At 37.8% G+C, this 21,337-nt stretch overlaps 1 protein-coding gene across 6 annotated transcripts in view; it reads right to left on the reverse strand.

Moving 5' to 3' along the window:
• Positions 1 to 4,270: 4,270 nt before the first annotated feature.
• The window catches only part of ARFIP1 (ADP ribosylation factor interacting protein 1), a 44,276-nt gene continuing 27,209 nt past the window's right edge, over positions 4,271 to 21,337 (reverse strand). For 5 of the 6 annotated variants that reach the window (XM_037378575.1, XM_037378601.1, XM_037378590.1 and 2 more), the window contains 4 exons: positions 20,594 to 20,815; positions 16,965 to 17,122; positions 13,769 to 13,943; positions 4,271 to 5,906 (listed from right to left, as the gene is read on the reverse strand). In XM_037378575.1, the coding sequence (XP_037234472.1) occupies positions 5,751 to 5,906; positions 13,769 to 13,943; positions 16,965 to 17,122; positions 20,594 to 20,815 (711 nt within the window). In that variant the 3' untranslated portion in view covers positions 4,271 to 5,750. Of the gene's footprint in view, positions 5,907 to 12,236; positions 12,701 to 13,768; positions 13,944 to 16,964; positions 17,123 to 20,593; positions 20,816 to 21,337 lie in introns of those variants that run through there. The other variant, XM_037378580.1, reaches the window with a different exon arrangement.

Genomic DNA, 21,337 nt, shown 5'->3' on the forward strand with positions numbered 1-21,337 from the left:
AATTCACCGAGTTGAAAACAGTTCAGCTGCAATAGTCAATGGCAATTCATATCGCGTCTCCGCTTGGCAGGGTGAGCAGCAGCTGGGGAGGACACGCTCAGCTCCAAGCCAGCATGGACATTCCTCGAGAGTGTCAGGTCACCCCCGAGGTCGCCAGCAAGGAAGCGCATTGCTGCTTGGACTGTAGCTGCTTGTGTGGGAACCAAAGAGGCTTGTTTTCATTGCTGCCAGTCACGAGCACAAATGTTCACTCAAAAAGACGGAAAGAGCAAGCCAAACAAGAGACTTGCGTAATGACATTGTATTAAAAAAAACACAACCCAACAACAAAACCGAACAGGCCAGCAGAGGACCTGGGAGCAAGCCTGGATGTGAAGTTAAACTCTTAACTTTTCCTCACCTTGCAGGTTTCTTGCCCAGAACTTTTCCAAAACACAACGTTAGCAGATTAATTTTAAATTCTTAGCTGATTCCTCCCACCCACCCCACCCCCCAAAATGTGAGCACTTAGCAGGCAAAGATTTTGCCCACATGGCTAAAATTCATCCGAGTTACAAACATCTGAAAACAGGTCTTTACAGTAGGAAGTATTAAGCAACTTTAATATTAGGTAGATCGAACAGCCCCACCTATAATAAGCTACAAATGCACCTCCCTAGAACAGATAGCATTTAGATGAGTTGCTATACTATGAAAACAAGTCCTGTTGTTATATTTTAAAATTTCTAGTTAACGAAATCCTCAGGACAGTTTTCAAGATGACTACTTTTCTTAAGGCATGACTTCTTTTATGAGAGAAAAAAAAAAGTAGTCTTTTGCAAATTCTGCTTTTCTGTAGAGCACAAATAGCTTGTAACGCTTTAGGCTGAACATGAATTTAACAACCAAACAGATCTAATGGTAACAAACCAATTTATACCACTTGAACAAAAGGTGTAGTCATCTTCATTACATGTCCTCATTTCTACAGCATTTGGACAAAGGCAGGAGAGAAATTAATTGTAACACACCAGTCACATTAGAACCAAGCTCTTTTTGGTTTCAAAATCAGGCACTGTAGTAGTTAACCTCTCAAACCCCTAGAATTAATTACCACTGCCACACAAAACTACCATGATGCATACCCATACGTAAGAAAGGCAAATCAAGATGGAACAGGCAACGCTACTTTTAGAATTATTTAACTTGAATATACAGCTTTCAGTATTCTTTAAAAGGCAGCAAGGTGTATAATTATTTTTTTAATTAGCACAGTGGGACATACTATTTAAGTACCATTTACTAGGAACATACTGCTGATAGCTGAACTGCTCCTGACTGAACCCATGGATTTATGCTGGCATAAACAGTAGCAACAGGGCACACCTGAACTAAAAATTTGTTTCAGATTTACTCTGTCTACATCTGATCTCTGCACTTAATTAAGAAATGTTATCATACAACCACACTGGTACCCATCTAAGTTCTACCAACTGATGATGCAAGGGAACTCTGAAAAGATACTCTCAATCTTTTTCTGCTTCTCCTGGAACATCAAGTATTTCCATTCTTCTAATAGCTGTTGCCTTAAAAATGGGTTCCATAAAGAGATAAGACAGTGTATTTGCTCAGAAAACTAAGTTTTTTTAATCTACAGTGATTATTAAAAGTTGAACATGCATTTTGTACTTAACAGAAATAAAACAGAAAAACTAATAGTGAACAGCACAGAATTGTTGCTGCTCCTGCCCCCTTCTTAATTGTTTTTTTTCCTTTAGAAGGGCAGCTGAGGTGTACAAAGTAATGCTTTTGTGCCAGCACGCGCAGCCGTAAGAAGCAGAAGATTTGAGATTGAGCTTTTGCGTCCAAAGCCATTGCTCTGCAAGGTTCATACGCTGCTGCTCTGCATTTCAGTATAGGGACTCTGACAAAAGAGCAACACATCACTTCTCCTTTCCACTGCTCTCTGTCAACTTACGCCCTTCTCCAAGACAGGCACAAGCCATCCTACTTGCTACTCTTATGCTACAGCGTAAGGTACTTCCTTAATTCGCTTCAGACTACTGCCATGACGACAAAAAACACACCCCATCCACCTGGCCACTTGCCTTCCATATAAGACTGGCAGAAATTAAAGATAAAGGACCTTGGTGGAAATACATGCAGGGAGGTGAACGAGGCTGCTGTCACAGGCACAGAACTGAGCTTTCTATGCATCAAACAACCTGAAACAACACAAAGACATCAAATAGCTACTAATAAGGCCAAATAAAAAGAACAGAGAGAAAAATATAAACCAAGCAAAGTCAACTTCGCTGTGGATCTTCTCATAAAAAGAAGAAACACCTTTCAATTTGACACAGCTGCCAGTACTTGGATAACTTTGGGGTCGGGGCAATCACAAAATATGAAAAGATTAATGACCAACTGAAAGATCTGTGACTAGTACAACCCCCACATAAAGCACGCAGCATGGAAAAGATAACCAGACAAAAAAAAAAAACAAAAAAAAAAACCCAAACCAAAACCAACCCTAATGATAATTGCAGATGAGGAATGCTAAATAATTATAATACCTTATTATTCTTGTAACACCACAACAAGGAACAAGAGCAGATAAGCAGAGAATACAAACTGAAATGCCCCCCATTCAGTTCAAACAGAGTTGAGGGGAACATTTAGCTTTCCTTTTATATTACTTTGATCATTTTTTGAAGCAGAGACAGAACAGAGATAAGGTTGCTGGGAAAACCAGTCGACTGAAGACTGAAATCAAGCTGTTACTTTAATGATACTGGTGTCTTACCATACTCTACTTGCATAGACCTCTCTTCAAATACAACTATAGATACATTTTATAACCAGAAAGGTTCTTTGTAAGGGCTTAATAAAGCATGATGCATGTCAAAGAACGTTTTTAGAGCAGAAGACCTGTTTGTAGAACTCATACAAACAAAATTACAGGAGCTACAAGTCTCAAACCAGCCAGGAGTGCAGATAAATCACAGTATGGTCATTGAGGAATGAAACAGCTCCCTGGTCTCTGGGTAAAGCAGCTACAGCAGCATATCTGAAACATATTAACAGCTTTAAATTCTTCTTCCTGAGAAACCTCACACCCCACTATAAGCACTAACGTGATAACAGGTAAGAGAGATTAAATCTTTCACAGACAAGACTCTATTTAAGTCGGCATGGCCCCCTCTTCAAACAAAACAAAAAATCCATCCTGACAACTGTTTACCTAGATAAATGCCAGCATTACAACTTAAGATATTTATACAGCCTTTTCGTTAGTATCAGAAAGCCTGACAACCATAATGACTCCCCATTAGAAGCTTCAGAAGTCTCTTCCCCTCGTGATCTCCAGAACCAAAAGTTTCTAAATTTGGTTAGATCTAAAGTGCTAACTTTGACTAGAAGACATGAGCTTGAATTATTTCATAAGTACATATATTTGAATAGGGGCAAAGAATGAAGTTACAGCATTACAGAAGGCAACTAGCTTAATACCCTCTCGACCAGCTGAGCACAGAGCTCTCCTCACTGAGGCTATCAATTAGAACAATCGCTTCGGTAAGCAAAACGGAAGCCATTCTTCCTTCCCCCTAACATTAAACAATACGCAGACAGATTTTAGTGAGTATCCTCTTTTGTCCAACCTTTTCTTCCAGGTGAGGAGACTCCAGCAGTTTTAAGCCATTGCAAAAGCGTGAGGGTTGCACAATGCCACACGTGAGCCATTCCAAGTTCACTCTTACCATTTCCAACCGATCAGTTCCTTCTGAGCAGGGACCATCCTCACAGGCAACATGTGAATCTGAGATAGAAACCAACAGCACATGTTCAACATGTATCCTTTCCCTACCATGCTCTGAAAGCTGGTTATTTCAGTTGCAGCCAGCAGGTTTGCATTCTTCATCCCTGCTACCATGCTGCTATCCGCATTTCCTAGCTCAACTGTAGTTACACAGCTAACTTCTGCCTTGCACCATCGTTACCATACACACGCCAAGATTCAGACACAGTGGAAGTCAATGGCTTCATTAGAAATTTCCTTTAAAAGCTGAAGTCAAGAGTTACATATCCTGAAAGGTTTGTTTCGCTATCAGTTTCCAGTCAAGTTGAACTTGCACCCTATTAAACCATCCTGAAATAAACCAGCATCAGTGTTACCACCTAGCACCGCTTCTCCAGAAATTCTTGGGCAGGGGTGGCAACTCAGAAAAATGGGACAAAGCTTTCACTGAGAAAGCCAAGCTCTGCTCTTAACCATCACGAGTCAAGCAAGTTTGACTGCAAACACCTTTAATATGAATACAAAATTCACATAGGATATACATTCTGGGGAACATAATGAACTATTACAAGAGATTCTGACAGAACGAAAACATAAAGAAGGCTCTGTCAGGCCAAGAATTTAATGAGGAATGATTAAAAAGTTTGATTTACAGTTACATTACAGTTGTGTTAAGCACTGAAAACTAAGAATGTCAGCTGAAAGGCATTTGAACATACAGTACATAAATCATACAATCCACACTGTTGTAAATAACATATTTGAAGTATTTCATTTTACTTAATAGAACACAAAGCAACATAACGTGTGCAAATGAGGACTCCAATATATTGAATTTAAAATGTCTATGATAAAACTGACATAGAATTTTACATTTAAGGACTACATGATTGATGGAGAAATTAAAAACATAGCCTCCATGTTACCTCCCCTCCTATTACCAAAGTATGCTTGTCAATTAAGTAGAAAAACCATACTGGCCCGATTTCCTCTCTCAAAATCATACCTGCCCACAAAGGTCAACTAAAGCTTGAACTTGATCTAATGTACAATGAAACAACATTTACACAGTTGCCTTCCCCTTGCTGGGAACTGACAAACCATTATTTGAAAGGTTCTTGGATTATGTACACTGGTGGAAAATATTATCTTAGAAAAAGGCACATACCTGTGATTTAAGGCTAGTACGGTATTTGTTTCATAGAGAAAGTAAAATTTTAAGTGAAATTAATACATTGCATGGTTGGCCTTACTCAGCAAACCACTTGGTGCAAAGCAAAAATATGTGCTTAGAAGCCTCAGACTGACAGTGATTCTTGCTTTAGTGTTTTTCTTTTTTTGTTTGTTTGGTTTGTTGTTGTTTTTTTTTTTAAATCCATGAGGGAAAGGTACATCTTTTAAAAAGGCGTTTGCTGCAATTCCACTAGTCAATGAGCCATCTGCTACTGCTGCCTTACATGCAGATATTGCACATAGGCCTTATATTATTAATCTGCAAAATATTCTTTTAACTCTCTCCTTTTTAAAAGTCATATGAAAATTACTAAAGATGTTCTCTATATTAGTTTATAAAATACCAGATGTTGGTACAAATCATGTAAATCTCCATTCGGAAATATTTTGACTAGCCACCAAAATGACCAGAAATCACAAACATCATTTGTCAGTGCAAATCTATAATAGTTTTGTCCTCCCTCCCTCCCTCCTTCTCCCCCCCATCCCATTACAGAAATAACCACCAACCTCTACATACAAAAGGAGTGCTCTGTATTTGACATGACAGTAATTACGTTTGGTTACCTTAAAATCACCCACTTTCCCACCAAATTCAGTTTTAGAGTATTATAAAAAGGGGGAAAAAATTAAAGCTGTCTGTGCAAGAATCACTACAACAGTCCTTCAACCCCAACCCTTAATTGCTATCAGATTTAAAGATTTTCAGTTAAGATTGGGTCCTCTTTTTCCAATCCAATTACTGTTCTTCAAGCCAGGATGGGGCATCTGCTCCAGGAGTTTTCAATTTGATGTGGAACTGTTTAAGTGTCTGTTCAAGCTGCTTTTGATTCCCAGCAAAGTAGGCTGCAATGGCATTGTGGAACAGAACAAGCTGATTGTGCAATACCTTAACCTGCAGGCAAGGACAGAGACAGGTTAAGAGGGAAAAAAGCAGATGTTAACAACATCACAGGTCAGCAACATAAAAATGCTTGTATTTGAGATGGTCTGACTTCATACAAGTTTATTTAACAAAAGTTAAAAAAACAAATACAAAATGCAAATACAGAATAACATTAAAGTGATTTAGAGTTTTCATGAAGTATGCTTAACAGTTGATACCAACTCGGGATGCATGGACCAAAAGCAATTCACTGAACAACATAACGTTATCAAATACCAAACACTTGATTACAAGTACTTGATTCCTTGAAATTAGATGCCAAAACTCTGTTTCAGATATCCACCTGCAGGCCAAACGGACTCCCCTGAGACAGTACATGACAAATACATTATTTAAGTATACAGTTCATTTCTTTGCCCCCCCCTTGCAGAGAGCTACCGTTTTCCAGCACACATACACTTAAGTCAAATGAAACTGATACTCTTTTTCCGGCGATATTTCTTGCCTATCTCCTGTAACACAGGATTATTTACAGCACTTAGTCAGTATCTTCACTGTAACATTTGTGCAAAGGAGTCGTGAAACACACCGGTCACAGCAGTAAGCAGAACTTGGGGAGAAGAGCACAAAAGCAGCTGGAAGGCATCACCTTTTTCTCTTCTAGTCTAGTATGACAACCTATAGCACTGATGAAGTAAAAGTTAAACAAATGCTACAACCATTTTCATCCTAGTACACCAGTAAAGCTGAAGTTGTGACTGATGAACAGCAAGCAGTATGCTGAGAAGGCATCTGTCCAGTTTCTCCTGCAGCCAAAACCTGTCCTTTTTGTTCTTGGTGCACTCTCAGCGCAGCACAACTCCCCTCTTGTGTCAGAGCCCAAATCCCTAAGGTGGTGGCCCTGTGCCTGTCTTCAGCCTACGAGTCCCCAAGCCCAACAGCACGTAGCCAACACAGAACAGAATGGCTAATGGAGCCCAAAGGGAGGATGTGGTAGGTAGCAGATGAAGCTTTCTCTACTCCAGTTTTGCATCCCTGCCTCATCTCTCAGCATAAGCCACAGGGGATAATCCACTTCTGTCACACTAGAAAGCAGAACTGTGCTTGGCCCAGGTTTGGACTGTGCCTACCAGTTGGCCATGCCTGTTTTAACAGGTTCTTCAGCTAACACGCCTTTCTGAAATGCATGCAACTCTATACAGAAACACTTTATTGCCTTCATTTAAGAAAAGATCTCCAATTTTAAAAACCCCAACATATATTAGACATGCTGTTACATAGAAGAGTGTAACATTTACACGATTACACAGAAGTGTTATAATATACTTCTAAAATGAAATGCCTTGAGAAAAAAGGGCTGAGGATGTGTGTGTGTGCGTGCATGTATGCAGGTGTAAATAAAGGTTTCAGCACTAACAGCTGAAATGTCTTTTATGCATATACAATTATTTTTTTTACTAATAGTCTCATTTCATTAATTAAGACGTGCCTGGTTTTCAGTTTGTATGGGAATATACGTATATAAATACTTTTTTATCTATAAAAATGTTCATCCCAAAATACTACATCATACAAGTAGAAAACATCACAACAACATAAATGGTTTGCTTTTAAAAGTTTATAGAGCAAAAAATTTAGCAGGTACAGTCTTTTTCTTGAGCAGATTCTTTCATCATCAACATGGAAGACTCCAAAAAATCCAAGGCAGGGTTTCTACACAGAGGTACACTCACTGTTCTAGCATATTATTAAAATGCTGCAAGGGTGTTATTCATACTATTTATAGGAACTCAAATAAGATAGGTAATTAACCCACCCTCCCATCCCAAGTTCATCCATTTGAGACCAAACTGGTACTTTGTTAGGGCAGCTTTTAACACAAAGCTTCTGTGAACTGCCCTGAAGTCTTCTGATAATCTTAGAAATTCAGCCAGGTCTAGGCTCAGGTATGCACGTGCACACACACACACACACACACACAGAGGCAGGGACTGACAGCGTAGAGGCAGGTGATTCGAACTGAAAAAAGATTTGTTTTGGTGGAGTTTTTTGAACTACCAGGGCTACCTCACTGTATGAGGTTCTACCCCCAAGCCAGATCACTGTGGTGTAAATTTTGTGATCATTATCAAACTGGTTGCAGAAGTTCAAGGTGTTACAACTTCTGCTGTCCTCCTTCAGAAGCCGATTGCTAAGCAAATCCCAAAAGTGATGTGGGGATCTTCTTATCCATAGCTTCATTCAGGTGACTTGAAGATTAAATTTCAAGAAAAAGACCACTTAAACTGTCTGACGCTGTACAAAGAAGCTCTTTGGAAAGAGAAAAAGCTGTAACATCTCAAATCACCCGATGTCCACTGCAGAAACACCTGCAGTCACAGCTAAGAACTGGATGACAAGTATTCACTTAAAGCCAAGTTCAACCCTAGCCAGTCTTCCCGTGAAAGAATCTCAGCCCTGAATCTCAGCCTTACCCACTCCCATATCCAGCCACTGACTCCTACTTCCACACTGTGTTTCACCTTAGCCCTCTGTTGGCAAAACACCCATGCAGTTATGCAGTCGGTTGGATCAGGGAGCAGATCTAGATTAAAACCAACCAGACAACAACATAGTTGCTTTAACCTGGATCAGTTCCCCAATCTGATTCTCTGCACAGCTGCAAAAACACTTTTGTAAACACGACAGAGAAGGCAAATGTGGGGGAAGGGGGGTAGAGGATGAAGGGACTGCTTTTTTTTTTTGCCTTTTTTTTTTTTCCTTCAGCAAAGCCTTGAAGTGACTGTTAGACAGCAGCGCTGAAGGCCAAGTCTTGAGCACTAAAGCTGTAGCACCTGTTCATTAAAGGAGCATTCGAAGATTTCCCTTTCAATCAAAGAATGTTAATGGTATGTTGCTAAAATATGGATTCCAATGTATGACGAGCATGTCTGTCAAAAAGCCATCATATTTTACAGTTGAACATCATCTAAAATCATTGTTCCTTGTTAATTAACTACACACACCTATTTGTTCCTAATTATGAGCAGAGTAAGCACTCCCGTAATAGACTTGGCAAACTTATGTCTCAAAATTGAACTTTGTGGATAAGCAGAAAAACCAGGCATGCCCCAAACAGACAACTTAAGTTCCATATACAGAAGACACTATACGTTGGATTCGAGTTTTCACATTTCCTCTGGATGCTCTTAACATTTAATTTCTTTTTAAATATTGTCCTTTTCCCCGCTGACTCCCTGTGAACACCCTATCTTCTGTGGCACAGATTTCTTTACAGCCTCCTCATTCAGACTGTTCCAGCCATCTCAACAACCAAAAAGACTACGCCCATTCTACTCTTTCTGTTGGTTTGTACCTCCTCACAACCACCACGACCCTTTCTCCTAGCTATCTTTATTTGAGGTTATTTGGTGTAAACAGTTACGTCATCTGGGTTTCCATTACATTGCATACTGCCTTCATTTGTAGAAGCAAGAATTTAAACTTCAAACTCCTCAAGTATAACTCACAGAAGTGCACTCAATTTCTTTCTCTACACAGAATGGTATTTGACATTTCTCAACTACAGACATGAATAACAGTTCTTCCTTTCTCAGAAAGATGCCTTTTCAAAAGTTTTTAGTGGCAGAAATCTTTAAGCTAAGAACAGGCCACCAGCCTTATTTTAAAATAATTTTTTAAAAAAAAGAACAACAACAACAAAACAAAAAAGTATTGTAAGCTATGAATTTTGACTGCAGCTGCTCTTACACTCATTATCCAACGCCACAAACTACTTGCAGAACTCTGCCAGCTGGGGATAGCACCAATATAACTTTGCAGCAACATTAAAAAAAAATAAAAAGATCAGTTCTAATTTCAAGATCAAATGCTATAATGAAATTAGTGAACAGAAATCTTGTTATCTTAGTTTTACAGACAGAAACTTGCAATCCCAGGTTTACTGTAAGACAGTTCTCAGAACCTTTGGGGGCTTTTAACTGAAATATTAACATATGAACCCAGAAGAAGAGGCACAAAGCGACTGCAATCACGTGATGCCTATTTCCCCCAAATGTAGCACCAGCTTGATTATGGCTGTTTGGTGACACCTGCAGCAACACAGACCGACCAGAGCCCACCAGCCAGTTAAACTGGCTTTATAGCTCCTTTGCAGCGACAGATTGAATCACCTCCCAGTTTTCCCCGCTCTCCTCATATGCCATGCCTAACCAAATACGGGACAAAATTTTTGAGTAGGAACATCACTGAGAGCATCTAGTCTAGGTACATTTACAAAAGAACATCTAAGATTTTGTTTTGATGTTAATTTGACAGGCAAAAATACACAATTTCTTTTTTCTAAATGTTTAATATTGGTCAGACTGTAAAAACGTATTTATTGGGAGATAATCATAAAATGATTTATCTAATCAAAAAATTAAACCCTAAATTGCTTAACTGTTTTGCTATGGCAAGGTTTCATTACACAATTCTGTTTTCAACACAGAAATGATAACGACTAAGCTTGAGACTACACTGTACTACATCCTGTATCAATATATGCAAGACTTGAAGCTCAAAGGTTTACAATCTACAACAGAAAAAAAATATATGGATACTGTACCGTTTTCTTACCTAAAAAGGCTTCCCTAACTAGACTGAACAAGCACTAATTCACATCTGGGTTCAGCACCACAACAATACATACTAATAATGTTGACTATTAGACATTTGCATGTTTAGTGTATTGTAACGAAGTCTGGCAAGCCCTGATACAGCTGCTCAAATACTAACCTTCACTTGCCTTGTATACAGTAAGCCTGCAAAACACACGCTTTCTAAAAGAGGCTACAGAAATGCTCTTTGCGAGAGTGAGTAAAACCAGTATTTTGTCCGTCTGATGTTCCTTTATTTTGATCTCCCATTTCATTAAATGGGCATCAACATGGTCCTGGGGATAGACACACAAAATAGCAGGTTCATGTTACCAAGAATACAGGGTCAGTCTAACTCCCTCACCGGGACTACTGTAACAGCTTAACAATACCAAAATCGCCCTTCCACATCATATATGGTCTTCAGTTTAAGCCCTCTCCTAAACAGCACACTATTCCCACAGCTGAAACAACTCTGTTGTAGACACACTCCTACAGCAGTACCCATTGTGATCTTCCTCCTTTCTTTCTCCTCTTTCATGTTAGGCACATGCTGTATTTACAGATGTTTAAATTATGATGGCTGATAGCAATTGTCACCATGTACCTTTGGAAAAATCTGACATTATTAAATCTAACTAAATTAAAATGTAGTTCCTATACTTACTGATCCTATGCTTATTGAGTTAAAGATCCTTCACAATATAAAAAGTGACTTAAGAGCAGTCACAGCCACTTTGTACACAGATAAAAGTAATGTTTATAATGGTTATAGAGTTGTCTGGCAAACCAACTGTGCATTCCAATTTCTTAATACTAGCTGCAGGACAAGTATGAGGTCTAACAGGAGCTCCCCACCATTGACATTAATAAAAAAAATAAATAATCGTGGACAAAAGAGAAAGGAATGAAGATGTCAGATTGGTAAGAACTTCATCTCCCAGATAACCACTGCCTCCCACTAAACCCCAGGAAGCATTCCGGGCACAGAACAAAAACTATCACAGACAGACGTGAGCTGGGAAAAAAAAAGTGCCCCTGAAATGAAAATTTAGGATTGGGATTAACATTATATATAGTTTACTATGGAGAATCCTATACAATAAATAGAACCCACCAAAGTAAAGCTTCTCTCAGTAGAAAATTACATTGAAGCCAATAGTTGACTGTAAAGGAAGTCCTTTCTATGGCTTATTTGGGAACAAAATTACATACACCCTTCAGTAAATATTTTGACATCTTTAGTGTCAAAACTGAGAAATGTCAACCAGTGATAAAAAGGCTTAAGCATGTGAAAGTCCCCTCTGTATTAATCTAAAAGAAAAGGCAGGAAGGAAAAAACAATCTCTTTCAGAAACAAAATTTGTAGGCTGTGACTGCTAACAGGATGCTTGATCTAATTCAAGACTGTCACTAGGAAGCCAGTTTCTTTAGTGTTCTCTAAATTGCCTCATTTAGTTTTTTAAAAAAATGTGGAAACTTTTTTGTACAAAATGGTAATAAAATGCTTTCACTCTGAAGTTTTCCTATCTATATGAACACAAATTGATCAGTCTGCTATACAGTTAATGCAAACCAAGAAGAAGCAGGGTAAGTGCTGTTTTCAATCAATTTGAACTTGAGCATCAGAATTGCTATAAAGATATGAGCTGGAAGGATCAAACAATTTCAACAGAAGCAAACAACTTACTAGAACGTTAAAAAAAGGGGGGGCGGGAGGGGAGACACCTTCAGTACATCCATTTTCAACCTAACACAGTTAAAACTCAGGTTTTATGAGCATTTTTAAATTTATGCATAAAGTAGCAGCATTTAGACTACGCTTCAGCTTGTTCAAGAAAATTAATTTCAATATGGATTTTTTCAATTTGAAAGTCAATGGGCTACAAGTTCAGCAAGAACAACAAATGAAAGTCAGGGCAATACCAGATTTTAATCATCTGATTATCTGGTTCATCAACTCCTAAAGGCTGTGATTCCAGATCCCTGGTCCTAATGCAAATGTCTGTATGAAGTAACAGTGCTCACAAGCTACATTTTTAGCTTATGCTGTTTTGGAAACCAAAAGGTTTGTTGATTTTCTCCACTTTTTTCTTCTTCTCCTCATCTGTCGATGGTTTCTGTTTCTTCCCTGTCTTCCATCTTTATTCTAAGTAGCTGATGTAACTGCACATGTGATAATATATGCAAGAATTGACAATAATCAGTTTTAATCTGTTTAGTTTGTTGCTGTGGTTTTCCCTTAAAGCCTCCTCCTTCCATGCAAGCAGCACGGTTTGCTACTGTTGTCATTTGGGGCCACTCCTGAATTCTCTGACAAGCAGTTGTTACCTACGTTGAGATCGTTAAAATATATGAATTAACTCATACTGAAAATGTTAACCCACTGCTAGCCATTGACAAACTAACAAACTGCTACCTTTTATGTAAGTTTTGATCCTATTTTCCTCCCTCTGAAGACATAGGAAATATAGCCTTAGATAATTATAACCATTTCATTTATATGAGTATGAACAAACACCAGATCTTGAAAGACCACTATTTTTACATCTAATTAGAAACAATTTAGAAGGCTTGTTTTACCAAAGAAAGCACAGGTTAAAAGTGTTTTCTGTATGACAATTCTCGATCACGAACAGGGTATAGATTAAATGGTAAGGCTGGAATGAACACATATATGAGAAAAAAAAAATCTTCAAGCCAACAGTTCAAGAGCTGTGTTTAGAATTAAGAAACTATAAGGGCATTAATTATAGAAAATTGTATTTCTCAGTTCCAAGTTATGAGTTTAAAGAAAGCTTAATTTTGAAGATGCCTCCTTACAGTTCTCTCACTTTCTTTGAACATACCCTCCACGACAGTGTTGTCAAACATAAGTACTACTTTGAATCTTAAATCAGTAGTTATACGACTCATGTAACTATTAAGTGCAATAAACTTGAAAAGTAATGCTTTTCCAAACTTGGAAGCTCCCATATCAACAAGAATCTATACAAGTGGCCATAATGTTTGCCATTTGTAGCTGGAGCAGCTTGATACGGACTTTTAAGGTTGCCTGCTCTCAAAGTGTGTCCTCCAGTGATACAGCGAGAACTCAGAAAACTCAGCTTGCTTTCTTTGCTCGCTATTTTTAAATTAAGATATATTTTAAGATCTAACAATTAAATTATTTCTAGCAAAGCAGAAACTTCCAGGACAAAACTCCTAAACGTAACATCAGAAATCATAGCTTACCTTATTTTCTTCCAAAAATTTCAATTTGATAGATACATCATTACGCATTTTGTCGTACTTCTCTTTATGCACTTGAAAGAGTTGTTGTGATTGCTCAATCCTTGGCAGAGTGTTTGCATCACGAGGGCCAAGATTCAGCTCTTCTAGGTCTGTTCGATAGGCATCATATTCAATCCTGCGAAGAAAAAGGAGGAGGGGGAAGAAAAAAATATCTAAAGGCAAAGTGTCTCAAAACAGTCCTCACATACAGGGCCAAGTACAACAGAAGATGAACAAAACAGTCAAGTATGGAAAAAATAAAAAACTTAGGCAAGGGTTTTTTTTCCCCCTCCTCCTATTCATCAAACAAAACCACACCCTTAAGTACACTGTATATATCTGCCTCAACAAGCATCCTCCCTCTTCTGTTCCTGTCTTAGCCACATGCTCCCAACCCTGTTTTGTGCTGGCTTCAGTGGTCAGAGCCTTCCCGAGACATCTCAGCTTAGTAACCCAGATCAAGCTAGTTAGCTTTTTCCCCCAGGTTATTCTTCTGCTGTTGAATTAGTTCAGTGAACAGTTTGTGTTGAGAGCAAGAGAAGCACCACCAGCCAGACATGCCCTTCAAGCAGATTTGAGCAATGGCTCGCTTACACCAAACCTCGTCCCATGGCTTTTTCAGCATGCTCTAGGCTTCTCTGTATGCATTAATTGGAACACTTTTACAGTTTTTCCACAAACAGTTTTGCATGAACTTGTCTGCCCTATGGATAAACAGGCTGTAAAAAGATGACGCGTTATTTATACTCTGCTGAGGGCCTATCTTGTTTTCCTAGACAAGTCAGACTCTCTGGATCACTACCACCACTGAAGGGGGCAGGTGAAGAGAAAGACACAAGGTTAAGACTAACAGCCATCTAAGTACTTAAGCCAATTCTGCACCAGATATATATCCCACTTCCAGATACGACTGATGAAAAATATTTTCTAATTTACTCTCCTTCTCTCTAAATTATCTATTCCAGATACTCCTAGCAAAAAAAAAAAATTATATTAGGGTACAAGCTCTTGCCCCCAGATACCTAACAATTTCTTAATTAAACAAGCTAGTTTTTATACAGCCTATTTATTTAAAAAGTTATGAACCTCCTTGATATCCTTCCATGTTAGAGTGTACCATTTCATTACATAGAGATGAACCAGTCATACCTTCTTTCTCATTTTAATGGGAAAAAAAAGTCTTTCAGTATTTTTTAAATATAGAAATCAGTTTGAATATTCATTTTCTATTTGAAAACATCAATTATTTCTTTTCCAAGTTTAATTCAAGCTTTCTATTAATCAAAATATAGCATTTATAAGTGGGAAAAGCACCTATGGAATGCTAGTTGTTTGAAGACTGTACCACTAAATTAATTTTCTGCTTTCCACTGTTACATGCAAGTCTACCAAATGTTGGATCCTTGCCAGATAAACGATTTTATATTTTATAACATTACTGCAAACGGGTAAGACAAATGTAGTAACGGCCTCCTAAGTTTTCTCTTCCCTCTCTTGTGCAACAGGCACTCCTCTGTTCACAGCCATCTAGCACTTGACGAGGTGAAGCAACAGACAATACCCATCACTCCAAGGTCATGGGCAGCCCTGCCCAAAGCTTCACTCTTCCTTCCATACTTCTTTGCAGCTTTCAAGTAATTGAGCCTAACACACCAGCGTGTAATGGCAATTTTAATGGAACAAACCAACCTATTTCTGGCTTTTCAAATATGCCTTCTCACAGATGCTTCTAAAACTTGAAATCAATCAGGATTAAAATCTGGTTATGAAAAACAACTTTTCAGCTGGTCTAACTGCTCCAAAACAAAATACAGTATTTTCAGAGGTAAAAGGAGTAATATTCACAGGGCTCTTCCCGATTCTTATTGCCACTATGACTCAGGCTTGATTTAGAGTTTATGACTTGACTCTCTGTTGGTTTGTTTCCTTTTCGGAATTGACAGAAGAGGGAAACAGATGAACGCTGAAGTGCAACTCAGGACAGGGAAGAATAGGAACAGAAATAAATGTGACCTATTTTCACACAGCAAAATGATGGACTGTCTACGCAAGTAAAGAACATTTGTCATTTATTCGCCTTATTGAAGTGGCAAAATACTTGATTTTTTTAAATCAACAGAAAAGGAAAGTAATGAAGGTAATTCAGGAGGGAAGAACCAGGTAATGAAAATGATTGGCAAGAACAATTGTAGCAGATTTATTTTGTACAGATTTTCAAGGGGATACCTGGAAGTTGTGGGAAATGGTTGGCTGTTCAATTTTTTTTAAATGCTTTAGTGTCAAAAATAAAACAATACATGATATTCATATTAATTCTGCCTTTCATGCCTTTTGAAAGTTTACCTAAATATCATAACAATAACATTATTTTGCTTATAAATAAGCACTAGAACAGAACAATTTAAGGGGTGGGGAGGTGGATGACTTCAAAACTCAAGTGGCTTGCAAATTTTGATCTTAAAAAAAAAAATCACAAAAAATTACATGCATAAACTGCATCTTTTGGCAAATTAAAAGAAACACAACTTTGTCCTATTAAGTGAAAGAAAGTCTAAATGGAACCAGGCATCGGAAAGAACCGCAGGTCCAAACTCTGGCAGGAAAAGGGAACCTGGCTTTAGAGTACCATGCCACATCTGAAAGTAACCTTCTCCAGGGCAGGAAACCCCTTATCTACTGCTAGATGATTTCACTCACAAAGAAATTCTTTTTTTTTTTATATTCTCCTTTGTGACCAAGCCTGCAACTTCTGCGTGAAAAAAACTGGTGTGAATTGCACATATTGTGCATCAACAGAAGCGCAAGATTAAATGTTTTTCAAAGAGGTCATTTTATCTATTACAATGTACCTGGATAAAAGGGTTAATGTTACACTGTCACGTTGCTTAGAAAGCCAGCTTAATCTAGCACACAGGAGAAAACACATATTATTACTCCTAGAGCTAACAAGTAAAATTAAGTCTACAACAGAATATTCACAACACATCTGAAGATATGTGCAATAAGGCAGTTAACTGTAAATCTTAATTATATGAAAGTTGTGTTATAAGGTTTTTATCTGACAGGTTAGTCACTTAAATACAAGGACTAAGCTGATACAAAGTCTGTTTCCTGAAGGTTAGTTCATAATGAAAACAGCTAGACACAGAATAGCTACCTGGCACTTTCATACTGTTTCACAGTCAATAATGTATCCTCAATTGTTTTATTCACCAATGTAGTCACACTGGCAATAAAAAAGTTAATAGCCCCAAGAAGAGTTTCTCCATTTTTAGCTAGAAGTTTCTGCGTATCTGCATTGTAGCCAAACTCCTCCTATAAACAAAGAGCAGAGAAAACAAAACTGTAGATCATTTAAAATCATAACATTCATCAGCAACTATATATAAAAAAACCCAAACGTACAGATGTGGTAGTTCTTTCACTTCTATTTGGGTATGGTTATGATTAAACAGATATGATTTCAATACAATATTCAGTTCCCAGTTTTCAAGAAATGATCTAACATCAGTAAACTATGGTTTACAATTTTGTTACCACGCATCATGTCAAATCCTATTTTATAATGTGATTTTCCTGCACTCAGAAATCTTGAATGTTACTTAAAAGTAAGTGCTAATGTAATCTTTATATTGTCATTCAGCAGGGGTTTAATCCAGGATCTCTCATGTGGCTGTCCAGGTAATGCTTTAATACCAATAGAGACACCACTACATTAAATACAGTAATATAACTAAGTTCACAAGGGCACACAGCATTAATTAGCTATTAAGTTTTATTCTTACATTCTGGAAAAGGGCACTGCAAAAAGCCCCAACATCTATCACAGTTTCACAGGCTGTAAATAATTGAAGAGCACGGCATTATAATGGATAGCAAATAAAAACTGTAATGTAGCTCAGCCATGAATTCTAAAGTGACAAGCGCAAAATTATTTCCAAGGCATTTCCAAGTCACATTTAGATATATGTTTGTTCATGTCTTTTTGCTAGCAGAAGCGTAAGCCCTGACAAAGGCTGCAAAGATTTTCCTAATGCATGGATGCCAAATGAGACCAATTATTATATTTATGTCATCCATATGGCATCTTCATATTCTGCAGATGGGAGTTCTCACAAAAGAGTACAATCTCTGGTTGTAATAGCTGTAAAACACACTAGGTTCACATTTGGAACTTGGTCTTTTTAGGCTTGCACCCTGCCAACAACTGACTCAGAAGTGCTGTATTCTCCCAGTTTCCCTTCATCTGACAAGGACACGAACACCAAAGCCAAATGATATTTCATGTTAACATTCATGACCTCATGAGGGTAAGGAAAGAATCCTCTAGAAAAGGAGGTGCAGTGAAAGCACGCAATTTGAAGAAAAAGAAAAAAAAAAAAAAAAGGAGAGAACTTAGGGCAATTTTTCATGAGTTAAGGCCTGTAAACACCTCTAAAGACCTGTCACCTTTGCTTTGCAAAGCTGCTGGGCTGGCAAAAGCAGTCAGCCAAACCATTACAGATCCTGCTGAAATTAAAAAAAATAGCCTATTTTCAGCTGGTTTTGGTCTAACACTGCCAGCTAAACAGTAACACAGGAGGCTATCACAGGGAATAAACAGCAGCATACAGGCAGAGACAACACCAGTAGGACTGCTGCTGCAGTGTCTAGGCCCATCTTTTCCCTCCTGCAGGCAAAACTGCAATTAGTTTTCCAGCTGATCCTCTGACCCAGATCATCGCAAACCCAAATAAGCAACGCTACCAATTCAAAGGAAGGGGCTAAGGATGGGACTTCAGTGGCCTGCAGCACTTAAGAAACACGCTAGTCACCAAAACTGTCCTACATTTTCCTATAAACTTGAGTTTTGTCCACGACTTCTGCAGATACCTCTTATGAAATGGACAGGAAATCCTTTTTGTATCAAAGCGTTTATACTCAGTTCATACTCTATGCACAGGTCAATTAAAATTGGAATTCATTTGTCTGTGTAATTAGAGGCACAAGAGCCTGGAACCAGGAGTTATCTTTGTATCCAAAAGAGAAACAGCAAAACATTCATATTAAGTAATACCTCTGCAGATCCCACACTGAGATCTCATTTTGTTATCATGTAAAAAATAAGAAATATTACCTTAAGAAGTGGTGTAGATTTTGGTGGGGGTTTTTTTAGTTGTCTTTTTTTTTAAAAAAAATTATACTGTTATCACGTTAAACATTAAAGACTAACTGTTCAGAAATTTTACTTTCAGTCTTTCACAAGTTTTAGAGGCAACAATGCAATCCAAACATCCAAGAAGAACAGGCCAGGCTACAGATGGTAATACAGTAAAGATTAAACAAAGGGGAAACACAAAGAGGAAAGAGACAAACATCAGGCAAGTCTCCAAGAGGCAAAGGTTAGATAACTTTTATTACAGCAGAAACCTTTATTTGATTTTCATCAACAGCCTCATTCAATAATCTACACAAGAGATGAATGACTGAAACAAATTCCAAGACCAGTACAAGATGCTGAAAGAACCTGGAAGAACAGTATTCCCTTTGGAAGTTACAAACTATTCAGGGCCGGGGCGGGGGGAGAAAAAGAAAAAAGAAAACTCTTTAAACAACAGCATGATGCCAGATTTAATCCAAGTTTCAGAAGAAACACCCAGCTTCAGCACAAACTTCATAACAATCACTAAGTTCTGCCACAAACCACATGCCCATATGTGTGTCAGGAGTAAACTGATTATTAAGAACTTCTTCCTTTAGCAGATGATTTAATTTCTTAGTGCTCTGCTTTCACAGATTTTCATCTGTCAGACTGTAATATTAAAAGTTCCTGTCCTCCACTGCAGGAACCTCAAATTTTTTGAGCTAGCTATCAGTTAAGGTTCCTCTGTGCAAGCATGAGCTGCACCTCCTCCCTTGAAACTCAACAGGAATAGATGTTCATGAAGAGGGAAAAATAGAGAGACAGATGTTTTAGCTGTAATAATCACAAAGATAATTTGGGCTGTTTCAGCAGCTATGTTTTATGGAATCAGTAAACCCCTTTATACTGGTTTTCCAAAGCATGGGTAGCATTATCAAATTGCTTTAACTTTGGAACTACAGAACAATCAATGTAGAAGCAAGCCAGCTACTATGGTTTGTACACATCTACCCTTCCCTCTCTTTACGGCAGTTTTTTTAATCGCACAAAAAGTGCCAGTGATACATACATTTCTAAACCAAGGAATCATAACAACCCAAATGCAGGTATCTAAAGATCGAGTGTCTCTCAGAAGCTCCAACCACGTAAGAATACAGACATTAGTCCTATTAGTGGCAAAAATCTGATTAAAAAAGGCTTTGAGATGAAATCTCAATGCTTAAATATGCTACAGAACAATAATTTACTCACATTCAATGTGCACAAGTGAAGTAACGTGCCCTATTCTACTTACTCCCAGGCAAATTCCCCAAAGACATCCTGTAATTGAAATGACGTAACACTCTGCAACACTTTGATGACATTTCATTAGAAGCAAAATTAATAGCAAAATGCATTTTCCTATACAAAGAAAAGTTGTCAGTTCTTGAGTCAGACCGTCAGCTAAAGGTAAACATTTAAGAAACATTATAGAACTACAGTACTTTCCATAATTTCCTATAGTTTGAAGTGAATTACATAAGCTTTTAACACAAAGAGCATGTAATGTATTGTTAACAACAATGTTTAGAAAAGTAGCTGCTAACTACTATATACCCTGCACGGGTCAATTAGGCTTATCTTCATCTCTGCCATTTTATTTTTTAATACTATAAAAGTCTTACATGAAGTTCCAATGATTTCAAACTCAGGTCAGCAAATGCATCTCCAAGTTGCCTTTGGGTATGTACCATCTGGAAGAGTTGTGTGGACAGCGTCTGTGCCAGTCTCAAGATATTTTCATATTTTTTTTTGTTATCTCTCAATATTTCTATTTGAGCTTCTAGTTCCAGATCTACTGTTCTTGAGCCACGACCCAATTTTTCAGAGATGATCTGACGTGTACACTATGGAAAAAAATAATTTAAATTATTAAGAATCAAATATATTCAAGACAACACAGCATACACCCATTTTCAGCTTCAAGGGACGTATAATTACACACGATTCTTTCACAATCACTCGTCCCAATATAAGTTTGCACAACAAACTGAAAAAACAACACAGTCTTTAGAAGTTTATCAGGACTCAGCAAGAACAGTTGGACAAGTCTCAACTCCTACTAGGATGAATATTCAAGTTAGCAAATCAAGAGCATAACTAATTGTTTCTCAAGTAAAAGAACACATCTCTTTTCAGGTTTGGTGAATCTCATTAAGTTAAAAGAAGTAATTTAGCCCACTGCATTAAAGTCAGTTAACAGGAGTATTACTAGTTCTGCATAAAAATATCTAGCTAGTGATCTTTTGGGCTTTGTTTACTAACCATCCAATTCCAGATCATCCATGTTATGTTCTCCAAAAATGTTATTTTGATTTTTTTGTTGTTGTTGTTGGGTGGTGTGGGTTTTTTTTTGTTGGTGGTGGTTG

Source organism: Falco rusticolus, chromosome 1, assembly GCF_015220075.1.
Source record: "Falco rusticolus isolate bFalRus1 chromosome 1, bFalRus1.pri, whole genome shotgun sequence".
Lineage (NCBI taxonomy): Eukaryota > Metazoa > Chordata > Aves > Falconiformes > Falconidae > Falco > Falco rusticolus.